The sequence below is a fragment of the Polypterus senegalus genome, chromosome 8, assembly GCF_016835505.1.
Source record: "Polypterus senegalus isolate Bchr_013 chromosome 8, ASM1683550v1, whole genome shotgun sequence".
In the NCBI taxonomy this organism is placed as follows: domain Eukaryota; kingdom Metazoa; phylum Chordata; class Cladistia; order Polypteriformes; family Polypteridae; genus Polypterus; species Polypterus senegalus.
The window spans coordinates 14,298,914-14,312,006 of record NC_053161.1 but is presented as its reverse complement, the minus strand read 5'-3'; the positions used below and the strand labels follow the sequence as shown (position 1 = coordinate 14,312,006).

The 13,093-nt window shown below is 38.3% G+C and overlaps 1 protein-coding gene across 6 annotated transcripts in view; it reads right to left on the bottom strand.

Moving 5' to 3' along the window:
• The window catches only part of tspan11 (tetraspanin 11), a 364,316-nt gene that overhangs the window by 101,697 nt on the left and 249,526 nt on the right, over window positions 1-13,093 (bottom strand). For all 6 annotated transcript variants that reach the window (XM_039760769.1, XM_039760772.1, XM_039760774.1 and 3 more), the window contains exon 5: window positions 11,775-11,879. In XM_039760769.1, the coding sequence (XP_039616703.1) occupies window positions 11,775-11,879 (105 nt within the window). The remainder of the gene's footprint in view (window positions 1-11,774; window positions 11,880-13,093) is intronic.

Sequence of the window (13,093 nt, the reverse complement as noted above, 5' to 3'; positions counted from 1 at the left end):
GAATTGCCAATCCACCTAACCTGCATGTCTTTGGATTGTGGGAGGAAACCGGAGCGCCCGGAGGAAACCCACGCAGACACGGGAGAACATGCAAACTCCACGCAGGGAGGACCTGGGAAGCGAACCCGGGTCTCCTAACTGCGAGGCAGCAGCGCTACCACTGCGCCACCGTGCCGCCCTGTTTCTTTTATCAGTTTTTTATTTTTATTCTTAATTTCTTCTGAGTGACTTTGTTACTTCTCTGTTTCTTAATTGTTACATTTATAAAAATAAAGTATATATTAATAGTGTTATTTATCGTTGGCGAAAACAAAGCAGATAAACACTTATTAGTTATTTAGACATAGATATATACCTGCGGTAGTCTCTGATCTACTGTACTAACCATTAGAGTCTAAATTTTGACCCTTTCATAATATTTCCCCCATGTAAAGCAGTTAATAGTCTGGTCTGCTTCTAATGATCAGATGCATTTGAGAAACATTTAATTGAAATAGATTTCCTTTTAATAAATCCTTCACATATGGCTCAGCTTTTTCCTCTCAATAGTATTGTGAGGATGAAAAGGTCTGTTTCTCTTTGGTGCTTAACAAAGCTTTAAGATGCCTCAAGGAAAACACACTATCCCTACTTGTGCGTGAACCACGCAGTTTTGACTTTGCCAAACATCCACCATGTTTTTTTTTGCAGTTAATTAATATTATATTTCCATTACTGAGTTAGGTAATCCTGTATTCTGGGTCAACTATGTGATATAAATGTACTTATTCTGTTACCCTGTTAATGACAAATACGTTCTCAGATTTTTTAGGTAGGGAATAAAAATGTTTGGAGATAAGCTCGTTATTCTCACCGATTATGATGCAGGATGGGGGTCACATTGCTTGTTGACTAGTACATGTAGGCAGGAATTTCACTATATTCTGTGCATGTGACAAAAATAACCCAATAAATCATAGTATAAACCTATTATATAATGGGAGAATTGACAAAATTAACTTTTGTTGAATTAAATACATGTAATTTAAAACTGTGTTTCCATACACTTTCCTCTTATGCATCACTATTATTTCTTTAATCCAAACTTTCTTTAAATAAATTCTTTCACTGGGAGAGTTAATATTCTGCACTGCAATTAAATAATTCAACTACTACACATTATTAGGTATAAAGTGTCTTTTTTTTTTCACCATACTGAAACTCAGACACACTTAACTCTAAATTTTTACTTATTTTGATCACAGTAAATGTACCTATCTTTACACGTGAAACATGGTTATGTATCCGTACAATAAAAACTGGAGTGACCGAATGGAACACGATTTCACTGCTAGGAATAGTTATTGGGTGTTTCATGTGGTGTATCCTTCTATTCTACGATACGATATCGTTAGTAGTTATCACTGAGTTAAGCAGTACATTTTATTGTCACTATACCTTACAGTAAAATGAAAACTATTTGAAACTAGACTCATTGGTACAGAAAAATGAGAGCCAATGCAGTACATGTACAAAAGATGCAGATAACTAAACAAAGGTTTAGAAATTAAAAAAGCAATACACACCAGTAAACAAACAACAGTATAATATTATATCAATAATAAATACTACATTTACAACTATCAAATGCAACAGAAAAGAGTGTTCTAATAACAGTGAATCAGCGTGTGCTGGAGCTTGTTTCATAATTGAAATCTGTACAAAGTTTATTTCCTAATGAGCATATTCAAGTGTGTATGGTCAGATCTATACCATACTATACCAGCAGTGGAACCTCGGGTCACGAACGTACAAATTGGGTTAAGACGAAAAAGTTTGCCAAACTTTTGCATCTGTTCATGACCACACACTCAATGAACAAGCCAGTTTCCCTTCCGGTTCATACGCGCTGATGATTTCCGCACGTGTTCAGTCTCTCCCTGTGCATTCCCTGTTCAGCGAGCAAGCGAGAGAGAGAGAGAGAGTGTGAAAAGTCAGTTAAAGAATGCACCGGGCTTGTTTTTAAAGAGACTGGTTCGAGAATTGTTTTAATCTCGTATTTAATGAAGACTTTTTTCTATTGGATTTTAACCTCCACTTCGCTTGTTTTTATGGGATCATTTATTTATTGAAGGACTCTGAAAGCACTGCACTTTATTCAATTTTGACTTTGTTTTTGATTGTTGTTTTGTTGATTTTAATAAAAGCACTTGGCACTTTTTGCACCATCCGATTGTTCGATTGTAGTGTCTCACTGTTGTGCTCATTGGTAACATTACCGACGGTGACGGGTTTAAGGGCTCCCGGAAGCAAGATGAGAGCATGCAGCGAACCCGCATCGTCACAGACTTTACCTCAAAACTGTAATCTCCTCTCCACTTAGTCCCTCCTCACTTCCTTCATGCCAGAACTCGACTCATGCAAGGTTAGTTTTCTAGGTTGTTTATCGTTAGTTTTTGTATAAATTACGTATTTTTCAAATGTTAATTTTTTTCCCTGTGCTTAAAACTCATTAAAAAAGTGTTTACAGCGAGCGGGTTCGTAAGGCTATAGCGTGAACTCTTGCAATGTTAGTTTTCTCTGTTCACGGTTTTCTCAGAGTTATTCAATGTTTTTACATTTAGTTTACCACTAGCAGAATACCCGCGCTTCGCAGTGGAGAAGTAGTGTGTTAAAGAAGTTATGACATAGAAAAGGAAAAATTTTAAAAATAATGTAACATGAATGTTAATGTGATTGTTTTGTCATTGATATGAGTGTTGTTGTCATATCTATATATTGTCACGCACGCGCAAGTGGGAGTCCGCAGAAGGATCTTGACACACCTGGGAAGACATTCGCCGGCAGGGAATGGCGGGGTCCTAACTTTCTCCCTATGCTTCCTTTCAGAAAAAAAGACGCTCCGCCACCATAAGCCGGGTTTGCCTGCACTACGGTTACTTCAGCCCTTCCTCCGCCATCTTGCCTGACGTCATCGATCCCATCCTCCCTCACGGTTCCTTCCCAGCATTCCTCCACATCCGGCTCCTCCTCCATAAAATGGCCGCCGACGCCATGTTTCGGCGTCGCATTTATGAACAAGTTTTGTGTTTATAATTTGACCATTTCTTTTCAATTTATTGTGAATTGTAGACAATATATGGGGCCGGAAAACCCCAAACCTTTTTGCTGTCTCCTCCTATCTCTGTTACAATATATATATCTATATATATTTATATATATATATATATATATCTATATATATATCTATTTCTATATATCTATATCTATATCTATATATACATATATATATATAGCAAAATACCCGCTTGGCAGCGGAGAAGTAAAAAGAAAAGGAAACATTTTAATAATAACGTAACATGATTGACAATGTAATTGTTTTGTCATTGTCATGAGTGTTGCTGGCATATATATATATATACAGTGGTGTGAAAAACTATTTGTCCCCTTCCTGATTTCTTATTCTTTTGCATGTTTGTCACACACAATGTTTCTGATCATCACACACATTTAACCATTAGTCAAATATAACACAAGTAAACACAAAATGCAGTTTTTAAATGATGGTTTTTATTATTTAGGGAGATAAAAAATCCAAACCTACATGGCCCTGTGTGAAATAACCTAACTGTGGTGTATCACACCTGAGTTCAATTTCCGTAGCCACCCCCAGGCCTGATTACTGCCACACCTATTTCAATCAAGAAATCACTTCAATAGGAGCTGCCTGACACAGAGAAGTAGACCAAAAGCACCTCAAAAGCTAGACATCATGCCAAGATCCAAAGAAATTCAGGAACAAATGAGAACAGAAGTCATTGAGATCTATCAGTCTGGTAAAGGTTATAAAGCCATTTCTAAAGCTTTGGGACTGCAACGAACCACAGTGAGAGCCATTATCCACAAATGGCAAAAACATGGAACAGTGGTGAACCTTCCCAGGAGTGGCCGGCCGACCAAAATTACCCCAAGAGCGCAGAGACGACTCATCTGAGAGGTCACAAAAGACCCCAGGACAACGTCAAAAGAACTGCAGGCCTCACTTGCCTCAATTAAGGTCAGTGTTCACGACTCCACCATAAGAAAGAGACTGGGCAAAAACGACCTGCATGGCAGATTTCCAAGACGAAACCACTGTTAAGCAAAAAGACCATTAGGGCTCGTCTCAATTTTGCTAAGAAACATCTCGATGATTGCCAAGACTTTTGGGAAAATACCTTGTGGACTGATGAGACAAAAGTTGAACTTTTTGGAAGGCAAATGTCCCTTAACATCTGGCGTAAAAGGAACACAGCATTTCAGAAAAAGAACATCATACCAACAGTAAAATATGGTGGTGGTAGTGTGATGGTCTGGGGTTGTTTTGATGCTTCAGGACCTGGAAGGCTTGCTGTGATAGATGGAACCATGAATTCTACTGTCTACCAAAAATCCTGAAGGAGAATGTCCGCCATCTGTTCGCCAACTCAAGCTGAAGCGATCTTGGGTGCTGCAACAGGACAATGACCCAAAACACACCAGCAAATCCACCTCTGAATGGCTGAAGAAAAACAAAATGAAGACTTTGGAGTGGCCTAGTCAAAGTCCTGACCTGAATCCAATTGAGATGCTATGGCATGACCTTAAAAAGGCGGTTCATGCTAGAAAACCCTCAAATAAAGCTGAATTACAACAATTCTGCAAAGATGAGTGGGCCAAAATTCCTCCAGAGCGCTGTAAAAGACTCATTGCAAGTTATCACAAACGCTTGATCGCAGTTATTGCTGCTAAGGGTGGCCCAACCAGTTATTAGGTTCAGGGGGCAATTACTTTTTCACACAGGGCCATGTAGGTTTGGATTTTTTCTCCCTTAATAATAAAACTATCATTTAAAACTGCATTTTGTGTTTACTTGTGTTATATTTGACTAATGGTTAAATGTGTTTGATAATCAGAAACATTTTGTGTGACAAACATGCAAAAGAATAAGAAATCAGGAAGGGGGCAAATAGTTTTTCACACCACTGTATATACACATATATAAACATATATATACATATACATACATATCTACATATATACACACACAGCTATTTCGTATCAGTGCAATACGCTGCTTGTTAAAACGGATAACTCCCGCTTTACGCAAGTCTGCGTGGATATTATGAACTATCGATTTGTTCAAGTTCTATTTAAATTTTAAATAGAAGGAATTTTTATTTAGTCGACAGAAATATCTTTGGTAGGAATGGTAAAACAGACAGGAATATTATTCGTGAATAAATCAACTCAAACCTTAAACAACTTATAATATTTTGCTCTCCATAAAAATATATCCTGTCTAAATTATACAAGTTAGAAATAAAGTAAACATTAAAAGAACAAACATTCAAATTTCTTTACTCTTATGTAATTTTATATAAAAAATAAACTTAGATTTTAAATATCCCAAAAGATTTTGCTCTCCATAAAAATATATCCTGTCAAAATTATACAAATTCAAATATGAACATGCTGCATAACAAAACCTAGAAATATAAATAAAATGTGTTCCTTTCAGCAATAACAAATCAAATCATTCAGTTGTCTTTGCTCATATGTCATTTTAGAGCTGGACGCCTGGCATCTTTTTGGCCACAGGTTCGCTTTCTGTTTGTGTGAGGTTCTGTGTTGTGGAGATTCTCAGGATGGATTGCAGGTGCTCATCAGTGAGGCGACTCCTGTGTGCTGTTTTGTTAGTCTTTATCACTGAGAAGAGCTTCTCACACAGATATGTGCTACCAAACATGCACAAGGTTCGAGCCGCATGTAGACGGACTTTTTGTTCTTCAAAGTCACCAAAGCGCCGCAAACTCAGTGCGCCAGTTTATCAGCAAAGTGCGATTTGGGAACACCGTAGTGACGACTTGGTTTAACATTACTTGGCAACAGGGAAAGTGGGGAAGGTGCACTGGTGCATTTGTGTCTCCCATAAAAGCAGCTTCACTTGAAATCACTTTGTGATTGTGCACGGGTAAAACGTCCGCTGAAGTGTCAGATTCTTATTTAATTATCTGCTTTCTGTATCTTCTGCATTGCATTCAGGTTACCCTGATGTTTTGTCTCATAGTGCCGCCTTAGATTAAATTCTGTAATTACAGCCACATTAGCTCCACAAATGAGACACACGGGTTCAGTAAACATATACTCAGCCTCCCATCGGTTTTAAAGGCTCTATTTTCAGAATCAACTTTTCTCTTCAGCATCGTGAGCTAGCTTCGCAATAACTTGCAGCATCATAAGGTAGACTTGATTAACGCGTAAGTGTTCGGCAAGGCAGCTGAAGCGCTGCATTATGGGATCTGTAGTTTATTGTGTTACCAGCGCTTCATATACCCGGCTTTAATAACAATAATACAGTATATAAAATGATCTCGGGCGGATATAATTACACGCCGGCGGATGTGGCCCGCGCCCTTGAGTTTGACACATATGGACTAAATAGAACTTGAAAAGATATATTTTTTCAAATGTGATCGCAATTCAGATAGAGTTGACGCAAGACTACAGCCTGCATGCCTCAATAAGTCATCCTCCCTCGCTCTTACTTTTTACCGCTCATCTAATGAATACACTGAGTATGGCTTTACCAAAACAATCATTGATGGCTAATAAAGTATCCATTATTCGAGTATGTAGATCGGGTATATATATATATACATATATATATACCCGCGATCGCAGCGAGAAGTAGTGTGTTAAAAAGCTAGAAAAGAAAAGGGAACATTTTAAAAATAACGTAACATGACTGTCAATATACAGTATTTGTTTTGTGAGTGTTACTGAGTGTTGCTGTCATCAAGGATTTGATTATCATTATTTCTTTCAATCAGGTTCGTATTTGTAGGATGTGTTGTGTTCAAGTTACATTCCGGTTTGTCAATCGCTGTAAAGATGACAGGTTTCATTCATCGATTCGCTTCTTACTGCATCAATAAACAGCTCGCCTTCTTCTTTATCTGAGACCTGACACACTGCATGCACGGTTTTTTACACTGTCTTCCTTTAGCGGACATTGACTTTTTCCACGTGTGCTTTGTTTCCGCAGTAGCTGGATTTATGAATATGCTGTATCAGACGCTTCATATTTTTGCTGCCTTTTCAATTGTGTAATTCGGTTTTGTTCAGCCTTTGGAACTGTTGCTTTTATCTGTGCACTGCGCCAGTTCACGGAGCCACTCGTGTACATGCATCGAAGGTTCCCAGCTGTGCTGGTGCCATCTCGCTATGTCCATGGCTGTATTTAATGTTACCTTAGTCCTGGCACTTAAAACTTTTTCTCGCAGTTTCGCTGAGTTTGTGTCAAACACCACCCTGACCATCTCATCTTCCTCTCCATAAGCACAGTCCTTCACCCGTGAATATTTAGTGGAGTTTGCTATTGATTGCCGCTGACGGACGGCCTTATATGGGCAGGCACTAAATTACAAACGCCAGCGCAGCCTGTCTATGAACTTAATTTAAAGTGTAGGTTTACATCGCGCTTTGTTTCCAAGTAGCAGAACTCATGAATATGGTTGTATATGTCACTCGCTCGCTTCTTATTGTTTCGCTGCCTTCTCAATTATATAATGCATGTTTTCTTCAGCGCTTTTTTGAGGTCTTCCTGGTTTTCTATGTACTGCGTGATTACGGGAGGCGTGATGATGTCACACTAAACTCCCCCCACGGCGTTCAAGCTCATCTCCATTACAGTAAATGGAGAAAAACTGCTTCCAGTTATGACCATTACGCGTAGAATTTCGATATAAAACCTGCCCAACTTTTGTAAGGAAGCTGTAAGGAATGAACCTGCCAAATTTCAGCCTTCCACCCACACGGGAAGTTGGAGAATTAGTGATGAGTCAGTGAGTGAGTGAGTGAGTGAGGGCTTTGCCTTTTATTAGTATAGATTCTAATATATAAAGTCAAAAGTTGAATATATAAAGTCATTGCTGGAATATATAAAGTAAAAATCTGAATATATAAAGTCAGCGTCAGAATATATAAAGTCAAAACCTGAATTTATAAAGTCAGCGTCAAAATTTATAAAGTCATTCCTGATTATATAAAGTCAACATCGGAGTATATAAACTCATTCCTGAATATATAAAGTCAAAATCTATCGATTGAAACGACTCTGAACTGAACTAAGCTAACAAAAACGTATTCAGAAAAATCAATTAAAAAAACACTGTTCGGTTAATGTTTTGAAAATGATGCATGTGCCATGAACAGGATTGGTTCCTGCCTTGCGCCCAGTGTTGGCTGGGATTGGCTCCAGCAGACCCCCGTAACCCTGTGGTCGGATTCAATGGGTTGGGAAATGGATGGATATTCCAGCGCTGACTTTATATATTGAAGTTTTGACTTTATATATTCCAGCTTACTTTATATATTCCGAAATATTCCAACGCCGTCTTTATATACTCAGGTTTTGACTTTATATATTTGGGAATGACTTTATATATTCAAGTTTTGACTTTATTTATTCCGACAGTGACTTTATATAATCAAGTTTTGACTTTATATATTCGGGAATGACTTTATATATACAAGTTTTGACTTTATATAGTGTGGACTTGAACCTGGACACACACAGATGGACATCATAAGTTCACCACACACACTTTATTTACAATTATCTACAAAAACAAGAGTCAGTGCACTTCCCAGTGCCTCCAGCACCGTTCCCCCAAATGTCCAGGCCTCACAGTCCTTGTGCCTGTCTCTTGGCCGCCTCCCATTCTCTCTAGCTCCGTCCTCTTCCACCTGACTTCCGCCATCGACTGAAGGGAGGCGGCCCCTTAAATAGGAACCCGGATGGGCTCCAGCTGCTTCCCAGCACTCCTCCGTAGCCACGCCCCAGTGTGGCGGAAGTGCCGGCTGCGCACCCGGAAGCCGTCCGAGTGTCCCCTGTCGTCTTCCCCCCAGTACTTCCTGGTGTGGCGGAAGTGCTGGGCTCCAGGGATATTCAGGCACCGGGGCGCCGCCTGGCGGTGGCCACGGGTCCCTACAGGGCTGGGCTTCTAAGCCCTTTACCCGTGGCCCCCAACATAACCAGGGCGGACGCCCTCTCACGGTCTGGAGGAGGCACAAGCCCTCCTCCGGTCCTCCTGGGCATCCCGGCCGGGCTCCAGCCCTGGCCGGATACCACAATAGTTAAATTTAGTCATCATTGCATAACTTTTTCTTTACCATAGAAATTTAAAGACTAAATTCAACTTCCATTCCTAACAAAGATATTTCTGGCGACTAAATAGAACCTACTTATATCCAAATTCGAGCTATTGAGCTGTCGCCTGCCTGGGAGGGAGGGTAAAATGAATTGGGTAGCGCTGATCAATGTAATCGTGTACCAGGAAATCATGCATTGACAGAAGTTCCCCTTTGTTTGTAATGCAAAGTGTGATTAAATGCGTGATTTTTTAACGCGTTATGAAGCACATGCATCGAAGTTTCTCAGCTGTGCTCGTGCTAAGAAAAGGAAACATTTTAAAAATAACATAACACGATTGTCATTGTAACCTTTTGTAAGTAGTGCCTGGAGGATTCAGTGTGGAGAAACTGTAGAGACAGCGTGTGTATTAACTTGTGGATTTTTCTGTGAGTATTTGGTGGCAGCGTCACAAACTCGCTCAGAACACTGGCGTAGCTGCGGAGCTCAGCTCAGAGCGAAATGAGGTGAATGGGAGGGGAGATGATGACGTGACTCCCCACCCGCCTTAACTGTCAATCCCCCACAAACACAGTCTCTTGGAATTTGCATAAGCACAGCCCTTCACATGCAATTTTAACTTAGTTACAAAGTGATCAAAAATCTTGTTTATATCCTGCGTCCTCTCATTAAACTTGTATCCCGCATTACCTGTGGGCATGTGAAACGCCAGCGGTAGCCTGTCTATGAACTTAATTTAAACTTTAGGTTTACACCTTGCTTTGTTTCCGAAGTAGCAGCACTCATGATTATGGTTGTATATGTCACTCGCTCGCTTCTTATTGTTTCGCTGCCTTCTCAATTACATAATGCATGTTTTCTACAGCACTTTTTGGAGGTCTTCCTGGTTTTCTACGTACTGCGTTGACAGTCAGTTCACGTGATTACGTGGGAGACGTGATGATGTCACACAAAACTCTACCCCCCACAGCTTTCGAGCTCAACTCCATTATAGTAAATGGAGAAAAATAGCTTCCAGTTATGACCATTACATGTAGAATTTCGAAATGAAACCTGCCCAACTTTTGTAAGGAAGCTGCAAGGAATGAGCCTGCCAAATTTCAGCCTTCCACCCACACGGGAAGTTGGAGAATTAGTGATGAATCAGTGAGTCAGTCAGTCAGTGAGGGCTTTGCCTTTTATTAGTATAGATTACACTGTGCATTCTATGGTATACTGTAATTAACTATTTTTGTGCTTAAAAATCTTTTAAAAAGATAAATTTACATATAGCTTGTAAGGTCCGGAATGGATTAATTGTATTTACATACAATCCTATGGGGGAAATTATTTTGGGTCACAACCAAATCAGGTTGCGACCAGATTTTTGGAATAAATTATGGTCATGACCCGAGGTTCCACTGTACTGGCCTGGCATCTAATATGTTTGACACTGAGTTGAGCATATTTCTGCCTTTTATCCAGTTCTGTTCTTCTAAAAAAATATTGAAAAGAAAATAGAAAATAGTTAAAGGTAAAATATTAGAATCTTAAAACTAAGAAATATTAAGTAATCAAAGCACCTTTTGTAGAAAATCAATGTCACATATAATATACATGAAAAACATTCAGTGGAGGGCAGCACGGTGGTGCAGTTGATTGCACTGCTGCACTACTGATTTAGTGCTCTTAGTTCAGTTCCCACACTTGGCAGTTGTCTGTTTGGAGTCTGCTTTTTGTGGGGGTTTCTTTCCCACATTTCCAAACGAGTGAGTTACATTAACTGCCATTTGCAAATTTTTTTATAGACAAATGTGATTGTGTCTGTCCACAAAACAAAATGTATTGAATTTGGGTAATTTGAGAACATTATGTTACATTATTTTTGGATAATGTCATGCAGGTGTTTAGGGGGTTACCTTCCTGGCTCATCAGAGGTAAGCACTGCCAACTCTGGGACGCTATAGAGAATTGACCATGAACATTTATTTTAATAAGGAATAATTATTTAAAATGATCTGCTTCCCTTAATGTATTACTATTTGTGGTTGTGATTTTAATACAAAGCTTTGTTAAAAAAAACAGAAATTTAACAGCCAAAGCTATCTTTGCAGTAACTGTATTGTTTAAGCTAACAAAATGAACAGAAACAGACATAGTATACTCTGTATATTCTTGGAAAATCAGCTCATGTTAAATCGTTGACAATTGTCACTTCATGGGCTTTTTGTTAATTTGTTCTCACCCACATATGCATACAAAATATTGAGTAGGTGTAGAGCTCTAGCAAGCTCCATAAATGCCTTCAACACACATGCATATAAAAAAAGTCAATGCATTAAGATACATTTTTAAATAGTTCAATTTCATTATTCATATAAAATACTTTATTATATAATCCTCATGTAAATTCAGTTATTTCTACTTAACCCTTGCATACATGTTTAATAAAATTACATTTCTGTATTTAAGCATTCTATACAAATAAAATGTTACATTTGCACAAAAATTAAATTAATATTAATTACTAACAATAATAGAATAAATATTGCACAACTTAAAAAAACAAAACTGGTTTGTATTAGAGAACAGATGCCACTGTGGTCTCTTTAAAACTGAAAAACACAGAAGGCTCCCTTACGTCTTGTTGGAGTCTGTCAACAGCATGTGTGATGTGATTTTTTCCTGGCTGTGCGTAGTTTTCAGTCATGGTTTGATTGAGATGCTGCTTCAGTTCTTCACTCAGCTGTGCATTGAACCACATGGAGAAAGAAAACTGTTAAACTTTGCACATTTTTATTACATTCACTAAAAGCCCTAAACCTCAAGTTTAAAAATATGATGTAAGTAACTGTTGCTGCTATCTGCATTTTCTTTAGTTGCCATATTTTATGAAATTTATTTAAAGTGACATTCACAAACATTCATGCTTGAGTTTGATACACTCTAATTATTGACAATAAATACTGAAGCACTGACTGTTATTTAAGGCAGACTGCTTTACAAAGAGTAAAAGGGTTAAGATTTCTCTGAGATGTTCACTTTGCCTATTGTATACATTGTTACAGTATTCTAGATAAGCATAAGTTTAACCTTACAAAATAATGTTTAGCTCAAAGTGGAGACTTAAGGGTCATATTTTAACGCTATAGCAGGTACCTGTGTCTCTCTCATTTTACCTGTTAAAATCACCTGACAAAGTAATGTTTCCTGTTGGACTTCATCATTTCAAGTTGATATTTATATCTCTCAGAAACCAAAACTTTAAGTCTTGGATTTTTATTTTATTTATTATAAAAATGTAATATACATGAAATGAAATAAGGATGGATAAGGAAGTAAATGTATTATTCCTTAAACATCAATCAAACAAACAAGTTGATTTTATGTAATCTTTTATCCTGCCCCAACATTTCCCACCATGATTTAATTAATATTATAGACCTAGTGTTGACTTTATTAACTATACCACTCTGACGCCTGGTAGGTGCCCCTTTTCCTTCAGAACAGCCATAATTCAATGCACAAGTGTAACAAGGTGCTGCGAGCCCTGCTTAGAGATTTTGATCTGAATCAATAGCATAAGGCAGTTCCTACAGCCACTCATTCATGCTACAAACCTCCCCAAATTCCACCTCATTTCAAAGCTGCTTTATTAACTGGAAGCAAAAAGCCTTTAATTCAGCTTACAGGTAAGTAAAATGAGTACTAAAATATGAAAGATGGTTCCAAAGAAGCTAAAGATACATACAGGAAAAAAGTACAGGACAAACTGGAACAGAGGAATTTGTGGGAGGTGTGGAATGTCTGAAGAACTTTATAGGGTATGAACAGTCCACCAGACAGTCTGTAGTAGATATCAGTGACAAGACCAACAAGCTTAACTAATCTTTAAACAGGTTTAATACAGATTCTGCATATTCTCTCTCAAGCTCGCCTTTCCACAACCCTGAACAATCT